This window comes from Podarcis cretensis (assembly GCF_951804945.1).
Source record: "Podarcis cretensis genome assembly, chromosome: 11".
Taxonomy (NCBI): Eukaryota; Metazoa; Chordata; class Lepidosauria; order Squamata; family Lacertidae; genus Podarcis; species Podarcis cretensis.
Genome location: NC_137180.1, coordinates 897,808 through 922,348, shown reverse-complemented (window position 1 = coordinate 922,348; position 24,541 = coordinate 897,808). Strand labels below are relative to the sequence as shown.

The following is a 24,541-nucleotide window of genomic DNA, read 5'->3' as shown; positions in this document are numbered from 1 at the left end:
TGGAGAACAAAATTATCAGTGCATGCTCCACTTGCAATGGCCAGAAAATTCAAAAACAACACCCAAGGCTATTGAAATCATTACACATACATTCATGGTTTTAATTTAAGCTACACTAATTCTATTTCTAACATAGACTGAATTTTATCTTTAGTGAGTTTCACAACTATTTTTGAGATTTGCTTGCTACACAGATAACACAATTACCTTTGCATTTTGACCAGGTTTCATTTATCTCAGAGAATGATTATTTCCCCTCTTTTGATGGAAGCGAACTTGTGCACACTTTATTGATGAAACCATTAAAACTAATAATTCCATAATGTGCTAAAAAGGATCAGTGTTCCCACTGTCATTGATAAACTAGTATAATTTGTCTTTCTTTTTAAACTGCTGCTTAAGCAAGTAAGAGGTAATGGAAAAAAGGGTGATGTAAGGAAGCTACACTTTAGAATTAAAGCAAATTAATCCAGAATTCTGAATGCAACACAGTATCTGGCTGTTTCTACCAAATGCCACAGAGACTGTATATTTCAGCTTTATTAACTGCATCTGAATACAGTTAAGAGTGCTACTCTGTAGAAGCTTCATAATAGTCTTTGTACATAATTTCAATTTACAGGAAAGTGTTCTATAGTCTCTGAAATTCTTGGCAGAGTTAAATATTTAGGGAAACCGAGGTCTCTAGACATTTAATGTAAAGCAATAGCTCTAGAATTTAGAAAAACCTAACTGATCAGACTTTTCAAATAGGAGACTTGAAGGCATTCTACGTAATGTTCACAAAATGTAGACAGCATGTTTTTTGATAAGGCTACCTTTTTATTTTTTGAAAAACATAAACTGGGGATGGTGCTGTGCATTTAAACAGAGTAATTACATAGGAATTTGTAAAGTGGCATAGCGATATAGTGCTATGGGAAAACGTGCTGCTTGAATTTCTACATGCAAGGTGCTACATTAAAGGCACAGGAGAAGGGCCATTTAACAGAGCTGGAAACTCTTGCAGTGTGTAGGCCTTAGAATGAGTTTCTGTTGGATATAGGTCTTGAAAGAAGAAACAAGCATAGTTGTTAACCTATGTAAGATTGAGATAAAACAGGACACCATAAAATCAAAACTATCTCACTGTCCCATTTTTCACTTTCTATCTCCTGTTAATCCTGCTTTCATCAATTAACATGGAAATGTCCTTTAACTGGCCCAGCTCTTAAACAAGAGTTCTTTCCCTAGTCTTAATTAGATGGGTGAAAATGTCTCAAATATTTCAGTGTTTCACGTTGGCAGAACATTTCCTATTGTTTTCTTGTTCATCTCACAGTACTTTGGAAAATAAATCATTTGAAAAAGAATTGACTCTGTTGCCAGAGGTTTGTTAGACAGGAAATATGTCCAGATTTGTGTGTGTGTTTTACAGGCTGCAAAGTTATCACAAATGCACTACAGGTCTCCTCAGGTATGTCTGGAGTGAAAAGCAGTAGTTAGTCCTGTCTCTTCCCATGACGCATTTCCATTTGAGTTAAATGGTGTCCACACTGAAAACAATTCTACTTAGCAGCACTACCAACATGTTTAATCCCAAGTTATGACAATTTACTGTTTTAGCAAAACCTGCACCAAGCAGAGTCAAGGTCAGGGTGGTGCAGCAGCAATTATGTGTAGTCAATTATATTACTTGCATATGTAGTCCCTCTAGATCAGGATAACAAATCTGTGACCCTCCAGTGTTGCTGGACTACAACTTCCATCATCTAGGAATGCAGGCTAGGGATGGCGGGGGCTGGGAACCCAACAATTTGGCTGGGAGCCACAGTTTGTGAATTGGGAGAATGATGACTTAAATTATTTTGGTGCTGGGTTCCATTCTGCTGTCCTCCTTTTGCCAGAGCAGAAGGTGCATGTGGGAGAATGGGCTTCAGCTGCACTGAACCACCATCAATTTTTCCATATTGTTCTCAGTCTTAATATTTTAAAAACACAAGTCCTCTTTTGATTACCCCTCCTTTTTTCCTGCTAATTCTTGCTCTAAGAAGGCTCTGGGCTTTCATCCAGGGTTGAAGTTAATTGGTGACATCTTTAATCTTTCTAAGCATGCTAATGTTTCATATATACTGTAGGGATGTACTTGGCAATCAGTACATAACACAAAGATTGTTTCAGATTTCCTCATAAAAACCCACACCGGCCCTCCAGGGCCCTCGGACAGCTGGCAGGCATCCAGAGTCTATCGTTGCACTCTCTTCAAGCTATATGTAACAATATTCCATGCAAGCAAATGCATCTTTTGTAAAGTACACCCCCTTCATAGTTTTTGCAGTACAAATACAAAATATCTCTGACCTCCTTTCGTTAAAGGAGACTGTTACTTTCATTCTTCCAACTGCATCATAGTCGCCGCCACCATCTTCCTCAGGCTAAGCGATCATATCTGATCTTGCTCTGCCAATTTTTGATTGGGGCTTTCCGCCGAGGACTGTGATTCCGATACATCCAATTAATTTTACGCCTCCTGGGTTTCCTTTGAGTAATTATTTCTTTCTTGACGAGGTTCACCAAATCATGAAATAGCAGCTATAATGAATACAAAAGTACGGCAGCGCTCACCTCATTCATCAAGACGACAAGAAAGGAGTCTTTTTGAAGTCTGGAACTTGGCCTCCAACGACTGTGTAGTTTAGCAGATTTTTCTTTTAACTCTTTCCTGCCATAACATACCTGTTTTCCCCCCAAATCTTTTAATTTTTAAGAAACAGGGACTCCTGGCTGATGAGACTGACTTTGGAGAGTTGCCATATTCATGTCTGGACATCACTCAGCGTCCCCCTGCCTCCACATCTTGTTGCGGAGCGCAAATAATGGACGGTCTGCGGGTAGCGCAGCCCCCCCCCCCGGGGTGGTCAGGGTTAATTACCCTCATTTAACCCTGAATTACTGGCATGACTGGCTGTCTGATCTCTTGGGAGGCCACCATATCTCATCGTCGGAAGCCGGAAGTGCCTCCATCAAAGTTTAGACCCCACATACAAAATAACTCCTTTGTGCCCCCCCATTTTTGCATCCACCAGTTATGGTAGTAAAGGAGAAAACCCACCAACAATGCAGATACATATTTCCTCCCCTTGTTTTAGTCAAGTCCCTCTGTCAATAAATAATACTTTAAAAAGAATTTCCAGCTAGGTTTGGTGGCTCTTTTTCTCCTTGCCTTTCTCTCCCCAGCTTCTTATTTGTTTTTTTATTTTTGACCCTGTTTTACAAGTGTTCTGCAGGAACCCATGGCTTGTCAGTGCCTGCATTATCCCATCATAACCTTCCCCCAGAAATCTCTGTACCATTTGGAGTTCAGAAAGACACAAGGAACTTAGCCATGCCCATAGTTATACACCAGGAGTCACAATGTTATTCCCTAAAATTTACAGTGTCTGGAACACTTAGCCTTTAGATATCAAGCTGCAGTGGTGATATATATGGTGATATATATCATAAACTATACCATCTCATTGGTATTGCCTGAAGTTGTGCTTTTACTATCTCCCTCTTAACAAACTCCCTGCTTTCTTTTAACACAGTTTCTTTCAGTAATCAGCATTCTATGCTAACTAGCATTTTTATAGTTTTTTAAAGCATCTGATCGATTTCTTAGTATCTACATTAAGAGCAAAGGTGTAAATCATGATAGCTATTCTGCAGATAAGGATAAACCCAAATTTCAGGTGCTACACTGCCCTCTCATCGCCTGAGAAGGATATTCTTGTAAAGTTTCTCACCATTTGACAAAACTGTAAAGCAAGTATGATCTTGCAGATGTTGGCTGCACTCTGCTGAAATGCTTCCCTCCTCTTTAGAACAGAGCAGATTTTGTTTATAAATACAAGAGGACTCTTAAAGCTGCTTCACATTTCTTCCTTACAAGGAATACAGAACTTGCTTGGACTTTGGTATTCATGTTTCCCAACTGTAATATTATTGTGGCGAATCACTGGGATGCATTAGCTAAGGAATTCCGCAGACAAATTGGCTTGACAGAAAGTTATTTTTAAAATGTTGAATTTTAATTTAGATTTGCATGCTAGCAAAGAAGAATAGAAAGGGGAAGCAGCTAAGCTTCTCATCAGCACATAAATCTTGACATATTTGTATTTCTTTCCTTTCTACCATGGAAACAAGTCACAAATGAAGACGCTAATTAACATCAACTTGTGTAAAGTGCACATAGATGTAATTTTACATGACTTAAGTTGTATAAGCAAAAAGCAAACGTTTGTAATAGTAAAGATTTTTGTCTGTGGGCCTAAAATCTTTTACAGCACACCAGTACAAACTTTCTTAGTTTCTATTCAGGAAATAGGGAAAGAAGCAGAAGAAATTAGCTCCAATTAGCCAGTGATGTACAACCTGATCTCAACCATGTTGATTGTAAGGATAAGTAAGGATAATTTATTTAAATAGATTTAAAGGATAATTTATTTAAATAAATCCAAAGTGTACTCATTAATGGTTCCTCGTCATCCTGGCAAAAAGTGACAAGTGGGGTGCTGCAGGGTATTGTCGTGGGACTGTTGTTGTTCAACATTATAAATGACTTGGATGAATAAATTGAGGGGCTGCTCATCAAATTTGCAGATGACACCAAACTGGGAGGAGTAGCTATTGCTGCAGAAGACAGAATCAGAATTCAAAATGACCTCAACAGATTGGAGAACTGGGCCCAAGTTAACAAAATGAATTTCAATAGGGACAAATGTAAGGTTCTGCATTTAGGCAGGAAGAGATCTTTCAAGTCATTAGCTCTCACTCAGAGATCAATCAAACAACCCTGACTACAGGCAACCCCCATTTATGTGGGGGTTACTTTTCAAGGCACTGCACATTTAACTGAAATCATGTATTTGAAACACCACTGAAAATGCCTGCACACACACCGTATTGCCCTGCCTCCACCCTGCCCCTTTTTGGGTCACTTCCAGGTTTGGCGCAATGTGCTTATGCACAATTGCGCACATACTGAACATGCATAAATGCTTGTATTAGCAAGCCAAAGCTACGTAGTGAACACTATTCATCTTGCTTTCCATTTACTAGTTGGGCATTGTCCTCTTTTGAGTGGGTCTCCTTTTCATTTATTATATGCATAATTTTTTATTTATTTTTTTTGCATCACTAGGCCTTTTGGTTGAACTTAGTTAAGAAAAAAAAATCCTTACTCATCTTCTTTATTATCATGGCATATATAAAAACTATGCTTCCAATTTGGTGAATTCTGGCCCATTATAGTTTATAACAAAATAAAACTGTTAGACTTTTAGATGCCATGTGACTTTTCTGTTTCTGCTCCCACAGACTAAAACAGGCAATGGCCTTAACTGGTAATGATGACCCAGAAACCACAATTTATATACCAGTCTAGTGAAGCTGATCATCTGTCAGGGATCGTGCTGAAGAAGGCTGCACTGAGGAAGAATGGTGGGAGCCTCTCCCTCCTCCTGATCCTGAATCTTCCCAGGAACAGGAAGAGAATATAGATTTGGAATAGTGGTTTGCAGGGGGACATAGTTCAGAAGGCAGAGGTTGGGAAATACTGAATGGGGAACAGCTAGCAGAAGAAACACTAGAAGAGAGAGAGTTAACAGATTCACAGTCTCTGGAGAGTATCCACCCCCCTTCCCCAAAGTCCCGAAGAGCTCAGAAAGTGACAGAACAGAAAGTGCAGAGGCTCCAAACTCAGATTACAAGACGTAGGAGTGATGTATATTAGTAGGGACGGAGAGGGGAGTGAACTTAATTGGGAGCACTGCCATTACTAGGAGATGTGTTTTTTTGTTCTCTCGCTGTGATTATTTCTAATAATAGTTTCTAATAACAGTTTCTAACTGGTAAGAAGACTCCTTTTCCTTTGTTCTGCTTATCTACTGCCACAGGAGAGGAAACTGATTCCTTGAAGCCTGACATCATCCATATAAGCATCAAGCTATGTATAACTTCAAGTAACCGTAGAAAAGGTGGGAAAAAATAAACACAAAACTTTATTTGAAAGCTCAACTTAAAATCCAAGTATTTGGGAATGTTAATTTTTCTGCATGATTTGAACATTATAAGTTCCATATGCGGTCTGTGATATTGCTTTCTATCTTGCCCTTTCTTCACCTGATTGCTCATGTGAAGAGATTAGCCTCCTTCCTGTAGGCAGTTCTCAAGTCCAGTTAATACATTCCAACAGCAGGATGCCTGGTACTTAAAATGCAACCACATGAAGGCTTTCCATATGGCAAGAAGAGAATATAGTTGTGGAGGAATATATGCTATATTTCATAAAATTGTAGAGTTGGAATCATGTAGCCCAACCCCCTGCAATGCAGGAATATGCAGCTGCAAGGACTGGACCTGTGACCTTGGCATTATCAGCAAACTGCTCTAACCAACTTGAGTTGTGCACCTTTTTTTTTTTTTGCCAAATTATGTTTCGAAAATTAGGGTTTTCATTAGATTTGATGGCACATTAGACTCGAGTAAATATGGTAGTGCATGGCGCTGATCCTAATTTACTCAGAAGTAGGTCTTGGACTTACTCTGCAGTTAAGTGGGCTGTGTAGCCCACTGAGTTACTGCTTAAAGTGTGCAAGAATGGGAAAGAGCTGTTACCGTTTTCCTTGCTCCTGGGAGGGTTTCTAGTGAGCACCCAAAGCAAGGCAGAGGGGAATAATTAGAAAACCCTTCTCTCCCTCAGTGAAAGCAACACAAGGGGAAAGTTCCCCCGACCCCTTAGCGGGGTGAGCCAGAGTGTGGTTCCCTCCTTCCTCAGATCCTCTACGCAGGCAGGCCTGGCGTTTGTACACTGCGAGAGAGAAGGGTAAGCCGGCGCTGTGAGGCCTGTTTTCTTGGCATGTGCGCCTGCTCTCCCACTTTGTTCTGCCACATTTCAGGGCCCGGCTGGGGGATTGGATGAGTCAGCCTGGTAGCTTCTTCCGTTGGAGGGACATGGGGGCAGATGCTGTCAAGAAGGAGGCTGCAGTGAGTCTCCTTGGGCCGGGCCAGCCAGGGGTCTTGCCATGTAGTTTCCCAAGGGATCCACATTGTGGTCAGTGGTGGAGAAGCAGAGGAGGAATAGAAAGCTGGATTCTTGTAAAGCTGGTGTTTCCCTTTCGCAGTAACACTCCAGCACAATCAGAGTGATATTTACAGTCTTTATTACACATATACAAGAACAGCTACAGTTCAAAATTACGCGTCTGAACCCGTTGAGTCAGATTAGGGGAGTGGCTTCCTACGATTCCCGCGCCAACAAAGTAGGCGTGGGAATCGCTTGAGCTGTCTTTGATCCTTATGTTTCATTTCCCTCCTTGTCTGTACTGAATTGAAAGCCCCCTCCCTTCCTGAGCTTCCTTCCCGAGCCTCTGGGTGGTTGCAGGGCTCTCCAGCATCCCTGAGCCCCTACTCTCCCTGACTGCTCTCTGCCCCCTGTTCTGGTCCCCTGTTCTGCCTCCTGCGTCATCTCCCTGTCTTCCTCTTCTGTCCATTGCTCCTCAGAATCCTCCCTGACACTTCTGGATGCAGCTGCCATGGTGAGTCCAGGCACAGGGCAAAAGGTGCCAGGAGGCAGCTTGCCTGCCCACCCCCTGCAGCCTCAGCGCAGCTCGGCCAGCCTGTCCACCAGTGCCACAGGCTCCTCCGCAAGACAAGGTGCTGGGCCGGGTATGAGGCAGACACCTGAGCTCGGGCAACCTGAGCGTGCCAGCCACATGGCTAGTCCTCAGCACACCTGGGCAGCAAAGGAGCTTCTGGGTCACTGGGTGGCGGGGCGGGGTCTGTAAAAAAGGAGCCCCCCCCCCTGCAAGACAAGTTAGTTTGGGGTAGTCAGTAGGGCTGGGAGATATTTACTCAAATCTAATGTGCACCTTTTTTGCTTTGTGAAAAATAGAGTGTGCATTAGATTTGATGGCACATTAGATTCAAATAAATATGGTACTTTGCATGCTGAACGTCCCTGGTTCCTGGGCATTTCTACTTTAAAAAGGATCAAGTTGCAGGCAATGTGAAAGACATCTGCTACAGATTCTGGAGACCCACTGCCATTCAGAGTCATAGCTGTCAACTTTTCCCTTTTCTTGCGAGGAATCCTATTCGGAATAAGGGAATTTCCCTTTAAAAAAGGGAAACATTGACAGCTATGTTCAGAGTAGCCAATCTGGTATATGTGGTCTGACCTGTTATTAGGCTACTTCCTATGCCCCTTTGTTGTCTGTGTGAAGCAGTGTCCTCAGTCTTGGTAATTTTCACAATGCCAACATAAATCACAAAACTGGGATTTCATTTTGGCAAGTGCATAAAGGAATGGTTTCACAGAAATGGAACTGTCACATGGAACTGTCAGTATATGGGTGGGTATGCTTTAAGCAGCAACAATGCTCCTATTTGCATGTACAAATGGAATTTGAGAACTTCTACATTTCAGGTGTGGTCGTGCTACCTGATCTCCAGGAACAGCTCATCCACATCGCGGTCCTCTTCACAGCCAATGCAAACTGTATGCAGATGTCACAGGCAATACAGTGGAAAGTCCAACCCATCTGATTTCCTTCGGGGCCTCCTCTCACCTACAAGGCATGCAATTTTTAGGAAAAGAAATCTCCAACTGCACTTACCTGTGGTTCTTTGTCGTGTTTGTTGGGGTCCTTTTCATAGCTTTCTGCATAGATCCTGAGAGTGGCTCGCACATGACTAGAAGCACTTAATCTGAAGATGAGTCTGGATGCATCCGAGAAAATTATCCTTAGCCCCTATTAAAAGTAAATACAGTTTATAGATGGTGCAAACAGAATTTTTGAGAACATTCTGTCAACTAACAGCTGCTTCAAAGGAATATTCATTAATCTTATAGCTGCCAAGATTTGTACAGTGGCTAACTAGAAAAAGAGAACAACTCCACTCTAATAAGTCCAACAAAACATGGAATATAACTACTTTATCTAAATTAATATATCACAGCTGAATGAAAAAAAGAACAAGAGTGAAACACATGCATAGATTTTGTGGTGTTCGGGAATGATAAATTTCAGTATGCGTATTCCCAGCTGTACAGTTCTTTTGCTTTATTGTAATTTGTCTATTCTTTTTATATTAATTAGCTTAAGTTATAGGGGAGGGATAAGAATACTTAAACTTTCTTATATTTAGTCATTTAACATAATTCTATACTAAGTCAGAATATACTGCACTAATTTGCAACTTATGCAATTGAAAACTATCCATGTGCTAGCTACAGCTTCAGTTACTGTTAATAGCATTTTTATTTACATGTACAAATTACTTGGTTGGATCCAGAGTTAAGACTGTCTGGCCTGGTGGAAGTTGTTTTCTCTGTTCCCTCCCCATTACAGCAGACTCTCTCCCTCTGAATATACTCCTCTGAGAGTCAGAAAACTGTTGAATAGGATGTGCTATAATACATGGAGCTGGGGAAGTGATTCATGAAAACTGGGTGCAGACAGCTTCTTGAGAAAGAGCTCTGTTTGTGGTGAAATGCACCTTCATCCAATTTGGGGGCGGTCTTCCCTTCATACCACATATCTTTATTTGCCTTTCATACCTGTCTTTTGGTCACAGTCCCATCAACGGGATCCACATATTCAAAGCTGGTTGCTTTTTGCACACTGTAGACATTGCTTCCAACAGCAAATTGTTGATTACTGAAAGATTTGTCAGTGATCAAAGCCTCCAGGTCTCTCATTATGAAATATGCTGTCCTGGGATCCAGAGCTTCATAATCAAATCTTGAATTGAAGGAATTAAAAGAATAGCAAAAACATGTGGCATGGCAACATATTAAAAACCTGTGTCTCCATGGCAAGGGTCAGTCTACACCAAATGCTTAATACTAACAGCAAACTCACCCTTCAAGTGTGATTATAGAGAAGATAGCAGCATTCATGCACAAGAGGAAGGTTTGTAGAAGTGCTGAATTGTTAAAGAAAAAAGGGGAGAGGAGCTGGGAGCCATGCTCAGTTGGCATGAAATGCTGACTTGTGCTTGCCCCGCACCTAGGGAGCCTGCATCTGAGCGGTTTCCTGCTTGTCCCGTGCTTTCTAGGCAGGATCCAAACAGTTTTGCCTTTCCCCTGGAAATTTAGCTTTAAATCAGAACAAAAGGCCCTCTGCGGAAAACCCCACTGCCATTGGTTTTGATTCAGCACTAATGCACAAGTTTCCGTGGGGGAAGTGGCAGGGCAAACAGAAGTGTGGATAAGCCCTCACTGTGGAAAGGGGGAAATGAAAAACAGGGGTTGCATGGAGGGGGAAAGAGGGGACTCAGATAGGGTGTGGCTGGCTGGCATCCTGACCAGGAGAACTACACACTGCAACATTTTGTTGCAGGTCCTACTTGTAAGGTTTAATGGAGAATAAGTTGACAGGAAAAATGAAACCAATGTGCTACAAATCTATGAAAATGCATAGAGAAAGTTGCTAAGGCATAAGGTCACTTCTTGACACACAAACCTTGAGGAGGCTCTTTGCCACCTCCCAAACTCTGCCCAGCACTAGAGCCTCCAAGCCTCTGAGCAAGAGGCTAAAGACAGACCTCTGGCTCTGGAGCCTTGGGTTTATCCATCGTAGTTTCACAGCTGGGCCCACCCACTCAGTGTGCCGTCACACTTCCCATACATTTCCACAGGGAGGTTGAAAGCACCACGCTTTCATCCACATTAACCTAGTAGAGTTTGGACAAATGACTTTATTCCTTGTTTTACATATTAATTTCTGGCATAATCTCATTGGCTGGAAAATTGTATCTGAAATGGAGACAATTTTAACTTCCTTGTATGACTGGGGACAGCAAGTTATCAGCTTATTAGAGTTATAGGGGGGGTGTATTAGAGGGATACCTAAGCGACCTCAGAGGGCAAAATATTATCAGGAGCTGATGGTGGTTCTGGTGCTGGCCACAATCTCTTTACACAATAAGTGCCTAAAGAGTTCTACAATTTTTGCTAAGGACTTCATGTACCATATTTTTCGCCCTATAGGATGCACCGGCCCATAGGACGCACCTAATTTTTTTTTGGGGGGGGGGCACTAAAAGGGGAAAAAAAATATTTTCCCCCCAGGCACGGGGCTGGGGCGGGGGAAGCCTGAGCTTCCCCTGACCCCAGAACATGCAGCTGTCCGCAAGCTTGAGGCTTGCGGAGAGCTGAGCGAAGCTAAGCCTGGGCATGCTGCGCCTCCCCGCTGTCCCCCAAGCTTGTGGGGCTGGCGGCAGGGAGAAGCGGGCTGCGCCTCCCCGCTGTCCCCCAAGCTTGCGGGGCTGGTGGCGGAGAGAAGCATGCTTCTCCCCGCCGCCAGCCTTCAAGCCAGGTCGGGGGACAGCGGGAAAGGCGCGCTGCGCCTCCCCACTGTCCCCCGAGCTTGTGGGGCTGGCAGTGGGGCTCTCCAGGCTTCAGCGAAAGCCTGCATTCGCCCCATAGGACGCACACACATTTTCCCTTCATTTTTGGAGGGGGAAAAGTGCGTCCTATAGGGCGAAAAATACGGTAACTCTTTTGTTCTGCCACAGCTCCTATAATTAGAATTATGGAAGCATTTCTTAAACATTGCTTTCCCAAAGGCACAAGATGACTTATTAATAAAATTTCTAGTTTTATAAACATACCATTCACATTAAAATAGTTTGTTTGGCCTTGCTTTTTTTTGAAGGCATTGTTACCTATCCATTTCCAAAAAAGATTCTAAACCAAACTCCATGCCTTGGCTGTAATCTACAAAAGAATTCATGCCGAATCCATGCCTGCCTGCAGGAGTTTTACAATGGCCCCACTTTCTCCTTACCAAAACACAAATCAGCACTGCATATATCTGTAGTAGATTTAAGTTGTGGGTTGTGGTTTGACAATAATCACCTCTACATATGAATGATTACTTTTATAATTTATAATTTGTTAAGAGTATACGGTCCTACAGGTACTGTACTCTCTCTCTACAAACACAGACACAAAATTCATTGCATTATGCAACTGACTCTTCTATAGATCAGCCATTCTCACCTACAGTAGTAGTGGCGGCCAAATTTTGCCCAGTGCTCTCGGACAATCTCTTCCACACTCTGTTTTCGAGCTGCTATGATTGACAGCCAAATTAGGACAGCCCAAAGTCCGTCCTTCTCTCGAATGTGGTCAGATCCTAAGAGAAAAATATAAAAAAATACACTGCATGTTAAAATATAATGCTGAAGATGGAAAACAAAGGTTCTGGTGTATAGTAGCTGTTAATTCACTTTATAAGGGGGATTAGAGTCTTGGCTCTGTTCTCTGGAAAAGATTTATACTATTGTTAAGTAAAAAGGGCCGGGTGGCGCTGTGGGTTAAACCACAGAGCATAGGACTTGCCAATCAGAAGGTCGGCGGTTCGAATCCCCGCGATGGGGTGAGTTCCCGTTGCTCGGTCCCTGCTCCTGTCAACCTAGCAGTTCGAAAGCATGTCAAAGTGCAAGTAGATAAATAGGTACCGCTCCGGCGGGAAGGTAACAGTGAAGGAACAATGCAGAGAATCCGCATTTGTTATGAAAAATCAGAATGCAAACACTAAGTTATTGAACTGATAATTCTTTTTTCTATACTTCTGTGCAATGTCATTTATTCCTGAGGTTTCTGCTGCTGCTTTCATGCTCATAATCTACTGTTCTGTCTTTCATCACTTTTTGCATCATCCTGTATCATCTCTATTTCTCTGTTGTATATCTTACCAATGTCTTATGTTGAATGTATCAGAGGCAAAACGCTGGATTTCCCACCAAAATTCTCCTGTCCTCCCCTTTCTTTCACAGTTGAAGCAGCTTCCTCTGTGCCATTCAGAGGTGTTTACAACTCTTTGACTCCTTCCACTGCCAGGTGAATAATGCCTCTTCAGTATCAAAATGGCAGCAACTTTCTGTTTTGGGGGGATGACAATTTGTGTGGCAATGTCTGATGCCCTGGCCCCTATTTAGTGGCTCTTGAGAATACCTGAGTGTGTCCCTGATCTAGAGTACTGTGTTAGCCTGCCATAGATACCTCCCTTTTCAACCAGACTCCTTCTCATGCCTTCCTCTTGGCCCCCAGGCTCGGCATCCCTCCTCTCACATGCCTGGACAAATCCTCAATTATGAGTTGCTGGGTTATCCAAAATATATCACTAGTTTATAAGAAGCATGGCTCCATTTCTCTCTCCTTATTTAGGACTTCTTCATATTCAATTTACTGCACAAGGACCTGTCTGCTGCTTGCATAAGCTTGGAGATGAAGTAAAAAAATATTCCTGTTGCTGCCGAGGATTAGCTCAAACATATAAATCATGTGCACGGCTTTCTTAACAGTGATTAACAGTTTGCTGATGAAACTTTGGGCAGTGATGGCTGTTGCTGCACCTTCTTTTTCAAAGCCCAAGTCATTGCTCGTAATGCCCACGACTTACTAAATTCATCTGACAAACTCCCTTCTGCTGCTACAAAAAAGGAATAAGTTCCAATAGCATGGGTTGACCTCCAGGATCTGCTGCCAGAAAGCAAGCCTGAGAACACAGCCAAGTGGCACATCCTCCCCACCCAAAAAAAAACCCAGTTGTCCTTTTACAGCAGAAATGGTACTTTAATTTACCAGGCTGAAGTCTCCTTTTTATTATAAATCTAGGCTTTACATTTCTGAAAGTTTACAGTTTACATGTTATTACTAAGGAAAACAAGCTGACATTGTTGTTTGGGTACAGCTTTACAGGACATTTAATCATGTTGTTGTTCTTTAGTCGTGTCTGACTCTTCATGACCCCATGGACCAGAGAACACCAGGCACTCCTGTCTTCCACTGCCTCCCGCAATTTGGTCAAACTCATGCTGGTAGCTTCGAGAACACTGTCCAACCATCTCGTCCTCTGTCATCCCCCTCTCCTTGTGCCCTCCATCTTTCCCAACATCAGGGTCTTTTCCAGGGAGTCTTCTCTTCTCATGAGGTGGCCAAAGTATTGGAGCCTCAGTTTCAGGATCTGTCCTTCCGGTGAGCACTCAGGGCTGATTTCCTTAAAAATGGCTAGGTTTGATCTTCTTGCAGTCCATGGGACTCTCAAGACTCTCCTCCAGCACCATAATTCAAAAGCATCAATTCTTCAGCGATCAGCCTTCTTAATGGTCCAGCTCTCACTTCCATACATCAATACTGGGAAAACCATAGCTTTTACTATACGGACCTTTGTTGGGAAGGTGATGTCTCTACTTTTTAAGATGCTGTCTAGGTTTGTCATTGCTTTTCTCCCAAGAAGGAGGCGTCTTTTAATTTCGTGGCTGCTGTCACCATCTGCAGTGATCATGGAGCCCAAGAAAGTAAAATCTCTTACAGCCTCCATTTCTTCCCCTTCTATTTGCCAGGAGGTGATGGGCCCAGTGGCCTTGATCTTCGTTTTTTTGATGTTGAGATTCAGACCATATTTTGCGCTCTCCTCTTTCACCCTCATTAAAAGGTTATTTAATTCCTCCTCACTTTCTGCCATCAAGGTCATATCATCTGCATATCTAGGGTTGTTGATATTTCTTCCGGCAATCTTAATTCCAGCTTAGGATTCATCCAGTCCAGCCCTTCGCATGATGAATTCTGCATATAAGTTAAGTAAGCAGGGGGACAATATACAGCCTTGCCGTACTCCTTTCCCAATTTTGAACCAATCAGTTGTTCCATATCCAGTTCTAACTGTAGCTTCTTGTCCCACATAGAGATTTCTCAGGAGACAGGTGAGGTGATCAGGCACTCCCATTTCTTTAAGAACTTGCCATAGTTTGCTGTGGTCGACACAGTCAAAGGCTTTTGCATAGTCAATGAAGCAGAAGTAGATGTCTTTCTGGAACTCTCTAGCTTTCTCCATAATCCAGCGCGTGTTTGCAATTTGGTCTCTGGTTCCTCTGCCTCTTCTAAATCCAGCTTGCACTTCTGGGAGTTCTCTGTCCACATACTGCTTGAGCCTACCTTGTAGAATTTTAAGCATAACCTTGCTAGCGTGTGAAATGAGTGCAATTGTGCGGTAGTTGGAGCATTCTTTGGCACTGCCCTTCTTTGGGATTGGGATGTAGACTGATCTTCTCCAATCCTCTGGCCACAGCTGAGTTTTCCAAACTTGCTGGCAAATTGAGTGTAGCACCTTAACAGGATCATCTTTTAAAATTTTAAATAGTTCAGCTGGAATACCATCACTTCCACTGGCCTTGTTATTAGCAGTGCTTTCTAAGGCCCATTTGACTTCACTCTCCAGGATGTCTAGCTTCTCTGAGTTATTCAAGCCCCTTCGCCACGGCAAGGCAGTGATCCATGAAGGGGACATTTAATCATAGAGAAAGGCAAATCACTTTGGGGGCAATTAGAAAGTTTAGACCAGCATGGCATGAAACTGCCACAGTCTGCCTCTATTGTCCAATGTGGGTAAAGAATTTATTACTGATATTTGGATCAGTTGCCAAATATAAGGAAATGTTGGGAAAACCAGATGCTAACATAGAAGAGAAAAAGCTCATATTGCTACAACAAGTAATCATGGGAGGGGAAAGCCCCATCTTAAATTTATACATTACTGCTCATCTCAATCTCTAAAGTGTTCTTTATATAACCTAGTATATGTTTACAGTTCAGTACACATACTTATATGTAAACTACTTAGATATTTTTAATTAAGTGCTAATATAAAATTTTACTAACTAAATAACTATTGACAGCTACTTAAAAATAACAAAAGCTGTCCTCTCCTATTGCAATAAGAAAAGCTTCTACACAGCTTGTGTTTCCTGTGGTAAAGGTAAAGGACCCCTGACCATTAGGTCCAGTTGCAGACGACTCTGGGGTTGCGCGCTCATCTCGCTCTATAGGCCGAGGGAGTCAGCGTTTGTCTGTAGACAGCTTCCAGGTCATGTGGCCAGCATGACTAAGCCGCTTCTGGCGAACCAGAGCAGCACACGGAAACGCCGTTTACCTTCCCGCCGGAGTATTTATCTATTAGCACTTTGATGTGCTTACCACGTTTCCTGTGGTAGCTGAGGTTTACTTTCTCTGGTGTGATGAGAGAGAACAAACCTTACAACCTCCCTGAGATGTAAACACACAGACAGATGGAAAGCCCTTCTTTCTTATTGGCTTGACTACGAAGCAGCCCACTCAATATGGGGAAATCCTCTCAAATACAGAACTGAGAATGCAGAATCAGCAGGGGCCAACCCCGAGACACAGGGTGATATTAAACATTAGTCATACTCTGAGTAAACCCAATGAAATCAATTGAGTTAAGATTTTAGTGGGTCGACTCTTTACTTGGCTATCACCCAAGGATTCTGTCAGGGAAGAGTTAGAATTTTCCCGTTTCTCAGAGGGAGAAAGCATTCCCCAAGGGGGGAAGGAGAGCAGTGAATCTAATAGAAGAGAACAGAAGGAACAACAGGGAGGGACCGGCTGTTCCCAGGAAAGGCCAGGGTTCAGTTCTAGCTCAGATTTGGAGGAGGGGAGATACATGCCAGCTCTAGCCAGGAGGTTAGAAAAAAGAGTGGGAAAACAAAGGGAAGGGCGCGTTCGACATTTTGAGAGTGGCTGGTCACGGAGAAGCAGAGCTCAGAAGGTATCTGAAAGAAGTGACTCGGAGGAATAATAGTTAAGAACCGTTTATAAGATTGTTTTGTTAATACGCAATAAAAAGTTTTATAAAAGAACAAGAAGCGATGTGGTGATCTGAAGAGGACAACGACCAGGCCTGACAGAATACCTTCTGCTCTGCACCTCTTCACTCTAAGTAAAGAAGGAGAAGCCAAAATGGAGGGAGCTGTGGCGCCAGTTGGGCAAGGAGAAACCCCAGCGCTCCAGCTAACATTACAGGACTTATTGCAACAGAACTTACAGTTGAAAAGTCAAGTCGACGTACTATCGGCAGCACTGGGAGAACATAGAACCATGCTGCAAGCGACGTGTGGAGATAGAGTGAGGAAAACTTTTACTATACGTCCACGTAGCTTCAAGGGAGAAAGCTCTGAATACATGGCTTTCAAGACAGAAATTTCTTACATAATTGAGATAAAGGATAAAGAATTTCAATCTGAGCAAGAGAAGGTTGCTTATGTGATTAATTTCTTGGAAGGGAAGGCTAAGGACTGTGTTATACCCCTAATATCTTGAAGGGATGCCGCCCTAGGAAATCTACAAATTTTTCTGCAGTATCTAGACACGATTTTCTTAGACCCTGTGCATGAAATAACCACAGCTAGGCAGCTGTTGAGAATGAGACAAGGAAAAGACACTGTGGGAGTTTATTGGTCCAACTTTAGTTTGCTGGTGCAGAAATTAAAATGGGATCTGAATTCCCCAATAGTTGCAGCCCTTTTTAGGGAAGGACTGAACAATGAGATTTTAGACCAATTGGCCCAAATGCCAGAACCTAGTTCCTTGGACTCTCTGGTCCGAACATGCCTGCAATTGAGCCTACGCGTGGAACGCAGGGCTAGTGAAAAGAAGGAACAATGGCGACCACAGTGGCGGAAAAACAATATTATTGAGAGTACAGAAAGCAGAGCGGGCAACGTGCCAGGACGAGAGCGGCCAGAGCCCATGGAATTAGGAGCAGCCAGACCCCTCCCAGTTACTACCTCTTCCATGGTAAGAGGAAATGCAGGGAGAGGAAGAGACATGAGGCGTTGCTTTGTCTGTGGAAAACCAGGGCATCTGGCACGACAATGTTGCAATCGTAAAGGATTGTCTCTATCTGGAGCAGACATGGGAGAAGACAATTGCCTGAAGGAACTGCATCAGGGAAACGAAGGTCCCTGGCTGGAAATGGGAGCTTGCAGCCGGGTGGAGGAGCAATAGAAAGCTCTCACGCGGAACCACCTATTCCAGGACTAACGGTGAAGGTGCAACTACAACTACCCAATGGACACAGGGTCCAGGTAGAGGCGCTGTTAGACTCAGGAGCATCAGCAGATTTCATAGACCAGAAATTTGGTACAGGAACACAAAATCGCTTTGTTACCTTTGAATTTCCCACTGCGAGTGAGAACAATTGACGGCAGACCACTACTTTCAGGAGAAGTGACTTACGAGACTCCACCAATGAGAATGGATATGGGTAATCACTCAGAGACATCAAGAAGAGGTGGCAAGAATACACAGAGGAATTATACCAGAAAGAAACGGATGTCTCATATACCCCAGGTAGTGTGGTTGCTGACCTTGAGCCAGACATCCTGGAGAGTGAAGTCAAATGGGCCTTAGAAAGCACTGCAAATAACAAGGCCAGTGGAAGTGATGGTATTCCAGCTGAACTATTTAAAATTTTAAAAGATGATGCTGTTAAGGTGCTACACTCAATATGCCAGCAAGTTTGGAAAACTCAGCAGTGGCCAGAAGATTGGAGAAGATCAGTCTACATCCCAATCCCAAAGAAGGGCAGTGCCAAAGAATGCTCCAACTATCGCACAATTGCACTAATTTCTCACGCTAGCAAGGTTATGCTTAAAATTCTACAAGGAAGGCTCAAGCAGTATGTGGACCGAGAACTCCCAGAAGTGCAAGCTGGATTTAGAAGAGGCAGAGGAACCAGAGACCAAATTGCAAACATGCGCTGGATTATGGAGAAAGCTAGAGAGTTCCAGAAAGACATTTACTTCTGCTTCATTGACTATGCAAAAGCCTTTGACTGTGTCGACCATGGCAAACTATGGCAAGTTCTTAAAGAAATGGGAGTGCCTGATCACCTCATCTGTCTCCTGAGAAATCTCTATGTGGGACAAGAAGCTACAGTTAGAACTGGATATGGAACAACTGACTGGTTCAAAATTGGGAAAGGAGTACGACAAGGCTGCATTTTGTCTCCCTGCTTATTTAACTTATATGCAGAATTCATCATGCGAAAGGCTGGGCTGGATGAATCCCTAGCCGGAATTAAGATTGCCGGAAGAAATATCAACAACCTCAGATATGCAGATGACACAACCTTGATGGCAGAAAGTGAGGAGGAATTAAATAACCTTTTATTGAGGGTGAAAGAGGAGAGTGCAAAATATGGTCTGAAGCTCAACATCAAAAAAACGAAGATCATGGCTACTGGTCCCATCACCTCCTGGCAAATAGAAGGGGAAGAAATGGAGGCAGTGAGAGATTTTACTTTCTTGGGCTCCATGATCACTGCAGATGGTGACAGCAGCCACGAAATTAAAAGACGCCTGCTTCTTGGGAGAAGGGCAATGACAGGCCTAGACAGCATCTTGAGAAGTAGAGACATCACCTTGCCAACAAAGGTCCGTATAGTTAAAGCTATGGTTTTCCCAGTAGTGATGTATGGAAGTGAGAGCTGGACCATAAAGAAGGCTGATCGCCGAAGAATTGATGCTTTTGAATTATGGTGCTGGAGGAAACTCTTGAGAGTCCCATGGACTGCAAGAAGATCAAACCTCTCCATTCTGAAGGAAATCAGCCCTGAGTGCTCACTGGAAGGACAGATTGTGAAGCTGAGGCTCCAGTACTTTGGCCACCTCATAAGAAGAGAAGACTCCCTGGAGAAGACCCTGATGTTGGGAAAGATGGAGGGCACAAGGAGAAGGGGGCGACAGAGGACGAGATGCTTGGATAGTGTTTTCGAGGTTACCAGCATGAGTCTGACCAAGCTGCGGGGGGCAGTGGAGGACAGGAGTGCCTGGCGTTCTCTGGTCCATGGGGTCACGAAGAGTCGGACACGACTAAACGACTAAACAACAACAATCACTCAGAGACCAGGGCATTTCATGTGACCAAACTAGCTGGGAACCCGATGGTGCTGGGCATGAGTTGGCTCAATAGTCATAATCCGGTGATTGCCTGGCATCAAAGGTCTTTGGTTTTTGGTTCAATATATTGTATGACACATTGTTTGGGGCAAAAGGGAAAAATCTCGTTGGAAGTAATGGGAACAGAGGTAGCAGGGAAGTTGATGGGGAATGAAAGGGAGATTCCATCACAATATATTGCTTATCGGGATGTTTTTTGTGAAAAAGAAGCAGATAAACTTCCACCACATAGGCCCTATGATTGCAAGATAGACCTAGTCCCTGGGGCACAGTTGCCACCAAGCAAGATATATGCCATGTCAGAAGTAGGATCTGCAGCATTGAGGGAGTTCCTGCAAAATAATTTGCAGAGAGGTTTTATTAGAGAATCCACGGCCTCTGGGGGTGCTCCCGTCTTTTTTGTCAAAAAGAAAGGGGAGGAAGGGGCACTGAGATTAGTATGTGACTTCAGAATCCTTAACAGCCAAATGAAGCCTCGCGTGTGCCCACTGCCACGTATAGATGACCTCTTAGAGAGAGTAAGGTCAGCCAAAGTCTTTACCAAGCTTGATCTACAAGGAACATATAATCTGATAAGGGTCAGAGAAGGGGATGAGTGGAAAACCAGTTTTTGTACTAAGTATGGTGCATTTGAATTCTTGGTAATGCCTTTTGGCTTGCAAAATGGCTCAGGGGTATTTCAAACCTTCATCAATCATGTTTTAGCAGGTATACTGGATCAGTTCTGTGTCTCCTATTTAGATGACCTCTTAATATATAGTGAAAGTATGGAGGAACATGTAAAACATGTCACACAGGTGTTAGAGAGATTGAGGACCAACAGGTTATATGTGAAGTTAGAAAAGTGTAAGTTCCACACACAAAAGGTGGAGTTCCTGGGATATTGCATTTCCCATGAAGGAGTGCACATGTACCCCAGTAAAGTTCAGGCAGTGGTGGAATGGGAGGCACCTAAAACTAAGAAAGATCTACAGAGGTTTTTAGGATTTGCTAATTTCTATCGTAAATTCATAGGTAATTACTCCAAAATCACAATGCCACTGACTGATTGTCTAAGAGGCAAGGGGCCATTCAGATGGTCTGAGGAAGCACAGAAGGCCTTTGATAAATTAAAGGTGGTGTTTGCTTCAGAAAAATATCTTACGCACTTAGATCCCATTAAACGTATAAAGGTATAAACTGACGCCTCTGATAGGGCTATTGGGGCCATTCTGCTGCAACAGGACAAGGGAGGGGACTGGAGACCCTGTGCATTCTACTCTAGAAAATTTAATCAATCAGAACAAAACTACACCATATTTGATAAGGAACTTTTAGCTGTGCTTGCTGCCTTTAAAGTGTGGAGACATTTTTTGGAAGGGGCGTCACATCAGGTGGTGGTACAAACAGATCATAAGAATTTAGAGTATTGGAGAACTGCTAGACAGCTAAACCAAAGGCAAATTAGGTGGACAGAGTTTTTTGCTGGGTTTAATTTTAGGATTGAGTACATACCTGGGCATCAAAACGTTCGTGCAGACGCGCTATCGCGCAAACCTGAGTATATGGAAGGGGAAGCACCTCCCAAGTTGCGAGAAATGCTGAGATCGGATCAGTGGGGGTGTGCAGCCGTAGTAGTGGGCGGCAGGGAATTCCAGCAATTGACAGTAACAGATGAGTTTGCACAAAAGAAAATGGAGGAACTGAGAAAAGGTAGAGGGGAAGAGGAAGGTTTCAAGGAAAAAGGTGGATTGTTGTACAAGGAGAGGGGTGCTGTATGTACCTGAAGGTGAATTAAGAGGTAAAGTGTTGAGGCAACATCATGATAACCCGACTGCAGGACATTTTGGTAGAGAAAAGACCCTGTATCAAATCACATGGCAGTTCTGGTGGCCAAAGTTGAGGGAGGAGGTAAAGCAATATGTAAGAGGTTGTGAAGTATGTCAACGAGCCAAGGCACCCAGAGCAGCTCCCGTAGGGTTGTTGCAACCTATGCCCATGCCGGGAAGGCCTTGGGATGTGGTGTCTATGGATTTTATAACGGATCTACCGTCATCGCACAGGCAAACAGTGATCTTTGTGGGGATTGACATGCTAACCAAGATGGCACATTTCATACCATGTGCCAAAATTCCAACCGCACAGGAAACTGCAAAGATGTTTTTAGATAATATTTTTAGGTTGCATGGTGTGCCATCACAAATCATTTCAGATAGAGGGGCCCAATTTACACCACAATTCTGGAGGAGGTTAACGCAGTTACTAGATGTGGAGCTAAGCCTCACATCGGCAAGACACCCACAAACCAATGGGGAAGCTGAAAGAACGAATGCAACACTACAACAATATCTGAGGTGTTATGCTGGTTATCAGCAGAGCGGGTGGTTAGAGAAGTTGAGTCTAGCAGAGTTTGCGTATAATAATGCAATGCATGTGTCTACGGGCAGAGCCCCATTTGTGGCAAACTATGGCTTGCACCCAAGGGCATTCCCAGGTCAAGAGGAGCAGTTAGCAGTACCAGCAGCAGAACAAATGATAGAGGAGTTGAGGTGCATTCATGAGATACTGAAAGAGGATTTGGAAGAAGCTAAAGAGGCTTACAAGAGAGCTGCAGACAGGCACCGGCGAGTTGGGGAAGAAATCCAAGTAGGGAGCTGGGTATGGCTGTCTAGCAAGGGACTACCAATACGAGGGAGGTGTAAAAAGCTAGAACCAAGGAGACTGGGACCTTTCCAAGTAAAGGCTCAAATTAACCCAGTCGCTTTCAAGCTTCATTTGCCTGAAAATATGAGAATACACCCTGTATTTCATACATCTTTATTGTCAGTGTTTGTACCAGCGCATAAGTATCAAATTTCAAGGGAACCACCTCCTTTTCCCACCATGATGGGGTAAGAGGAGACCGAAGTGGAAGAGATATTAGACTCGAGAATAAGTAGGAGGGTATGCTACAACAGCAGCAAGAATATTTATTGCAAAGTACTGGAAGACACAAGATCTACCCACCCGGGAAGAATGGCAGATGAAGGTGATGGACTTCATGGAACTGGCGGAAATGACTGGCAGAATCCGAGACCAGGGAGAAGAGTCGGTGGAAGAAGATTGGAAGAAATTTAAAGTTTATTTACAAAAACATTGTAAAATTAAGGAATGTTAGAAGGAGGCTGGAATGAAGTTATGTGGCTTTAGCAGAAATATTATAAAGGATTAAGTAAAAATAGATTGTTAATGGATGAAAGGAGGAAAGGTAAAGTTACATTATATTAAGATAAATTATAGGATAAAAATTGGGAAAGATGGAAAGGATTTGCTGAAATAGCTAACCGCACTAGAATACAAAAAAGGGAGGTGCGAAGAGGTCAAGGAAACAAGTAAATTAAAGATAAGTTATGGGAAGGTTCGTTGTGTTTTTTAGTTGTTTCTATTTTTCTGTTTTTCTGTTTTTTATAAAAAAAAAATTCTATTCTCTTCTTTCTTTATTGTGATGTGTTATTAAGTTTTTGTTTAACTTGGAATTATCTCTTTCTCTTTTTGTAACATTTGAAACTTTAATAAATATTATTTTAAAAAAAGAGAGAGAATAAGTAGGAGGAAATTACAGTATTTGGTTGCATGGAAAGGGTTAGATGAGTCTGAGAACTCATGGGAACCAGCAGAAAAAATTAACGTCCCAGAATATGAATAATATTTAAGAGCCGTTTATAAGATTGTTTTGGTAATACGCAATAAAAAGTTTTATAAAAGAACAAGAAGCGTTTGTGTGGTGATCTGAAGAGGACAACGACCAGGCCTGACAGATTCCAAGCAGAAACATAGTTAAAACATGTTAGGCATATTATACACTACAATACCATCAGTTTGAGACTTTGACTTTCATCTTGCTACTGTGACTAATGCAAAGCCAAATACTATCATAAGAATATATGTAAAGGCTTCAACCCAGCAGTCTTATGAATGCAGCAGCCTTATGAACAGGTCTCATGTGAACTAAAAAAATATTTTCTGGAGACAAACAACAAAACATACACACTGATTTTACTGAAGTGTGGGCATGCGGGAGGAAATGTGGGCATAAGGGAGGAAATGTGGGCATAAGGGAGGAAATGGGTGCTTTTAAATTCATATGTAATTTTTTTTATTGCATGTTAATGCTGGTAAACAAAGCATTAAAAAACAAATGATTGAAAGACCAAGGTTAGATTTCAGGCATTTTTGGTGTTATAGGATGGGAATGGCAAGCTGGTTACCCATAACAGTTAGCGAGAAGCATATCGGTGAATTTATATGGGCTATCTCTTTCAGTTTGTACTTCTGAAAATATCTAAAAGCTTGAGTTTTTTAAGGGCATTTGACAGATTCCTGATCAATTACGCAATAGAATGGATTTTTTTTTTCCAGATTATGGACTAATGCAAGCCTTCACAATTTTTAGCCACGAAGATGAAGTAGCCCATTTACTATGTATTTTTTTCCAATACAGGCAGGAAACTACAAAGTTTAAATGAGACCCTAGAGGACCACCACAGGTGGTTGCTAAGAAGCATTTGGTTTGGTTGTCACAATGCAAGTTTAGATTAAAATGTACAATCCTCAATAAACCATAATGGAATTGCATTTGATATAGTTTTGCTTCACAGAACATATGTTGTCTCACCAGTGCCAAAGCTTTCTTCTCCACAAAGCGAGCATCGACCAGAATCCATCAAATTTGAGAAGAACCTCCAGCCTGCTGGTGTTTCATACACAGGGACTTTCATTGATTTTGCCACCC

The 24,541-nt window shown here is 42.7% G+C and overlaps 1 protein-coding gene and 1 long non-coding RNA gene across 2 annotated transcripts in view; one reads left to right on the top strand and one right to left on the bottom strand.

Annotated features, from left to right (window-relative positions):
* Positions 1-23,568, top strand: part of LOC307227099 — a 208,191-nt gene extending 184,623 nt beyond the window's left edge. The window contains exons 2-3 of the long non-coding RNA XR_013843808.1: positions 16,501-16,675; positions 23,504-23,568. This is a non-coding gene — a long non-coding RNA (uncharacterized lncRNA). The remainder of the gene's footprint in view (positions 1-16,500; positions 16,676-23,503) is intronic.
* The window catches only part of PGM5 (phosphoglucomutase 5), a 133,997-nt gene that overhangs the window by 10,101 nt on the left and 99,355 nt on the right, over positions 1-24,541 (bottom strand). Inside the window, exons 7-10 of the mRNA XM_079996098.1 lie at positions 24,425-24,540; positions 12,029-12,164; positions 9,581-9,764; positions 8,637-8,771 (exon numbers count right to left, since the gene is read on the bottom strand). Coding sequence (XP_079852224.1) covers positions 8,637-8,771; positions 9,581-9,764; positions 12,029-12,164; positions 24,425-24,540 — 571 coding nt within the window. The remainder of the gene's footprint in view (positions 1-8,636; positions 8,772-9,580; positions 9,765-12,028; positions 12,165-24,424; position 24,541) is intronic.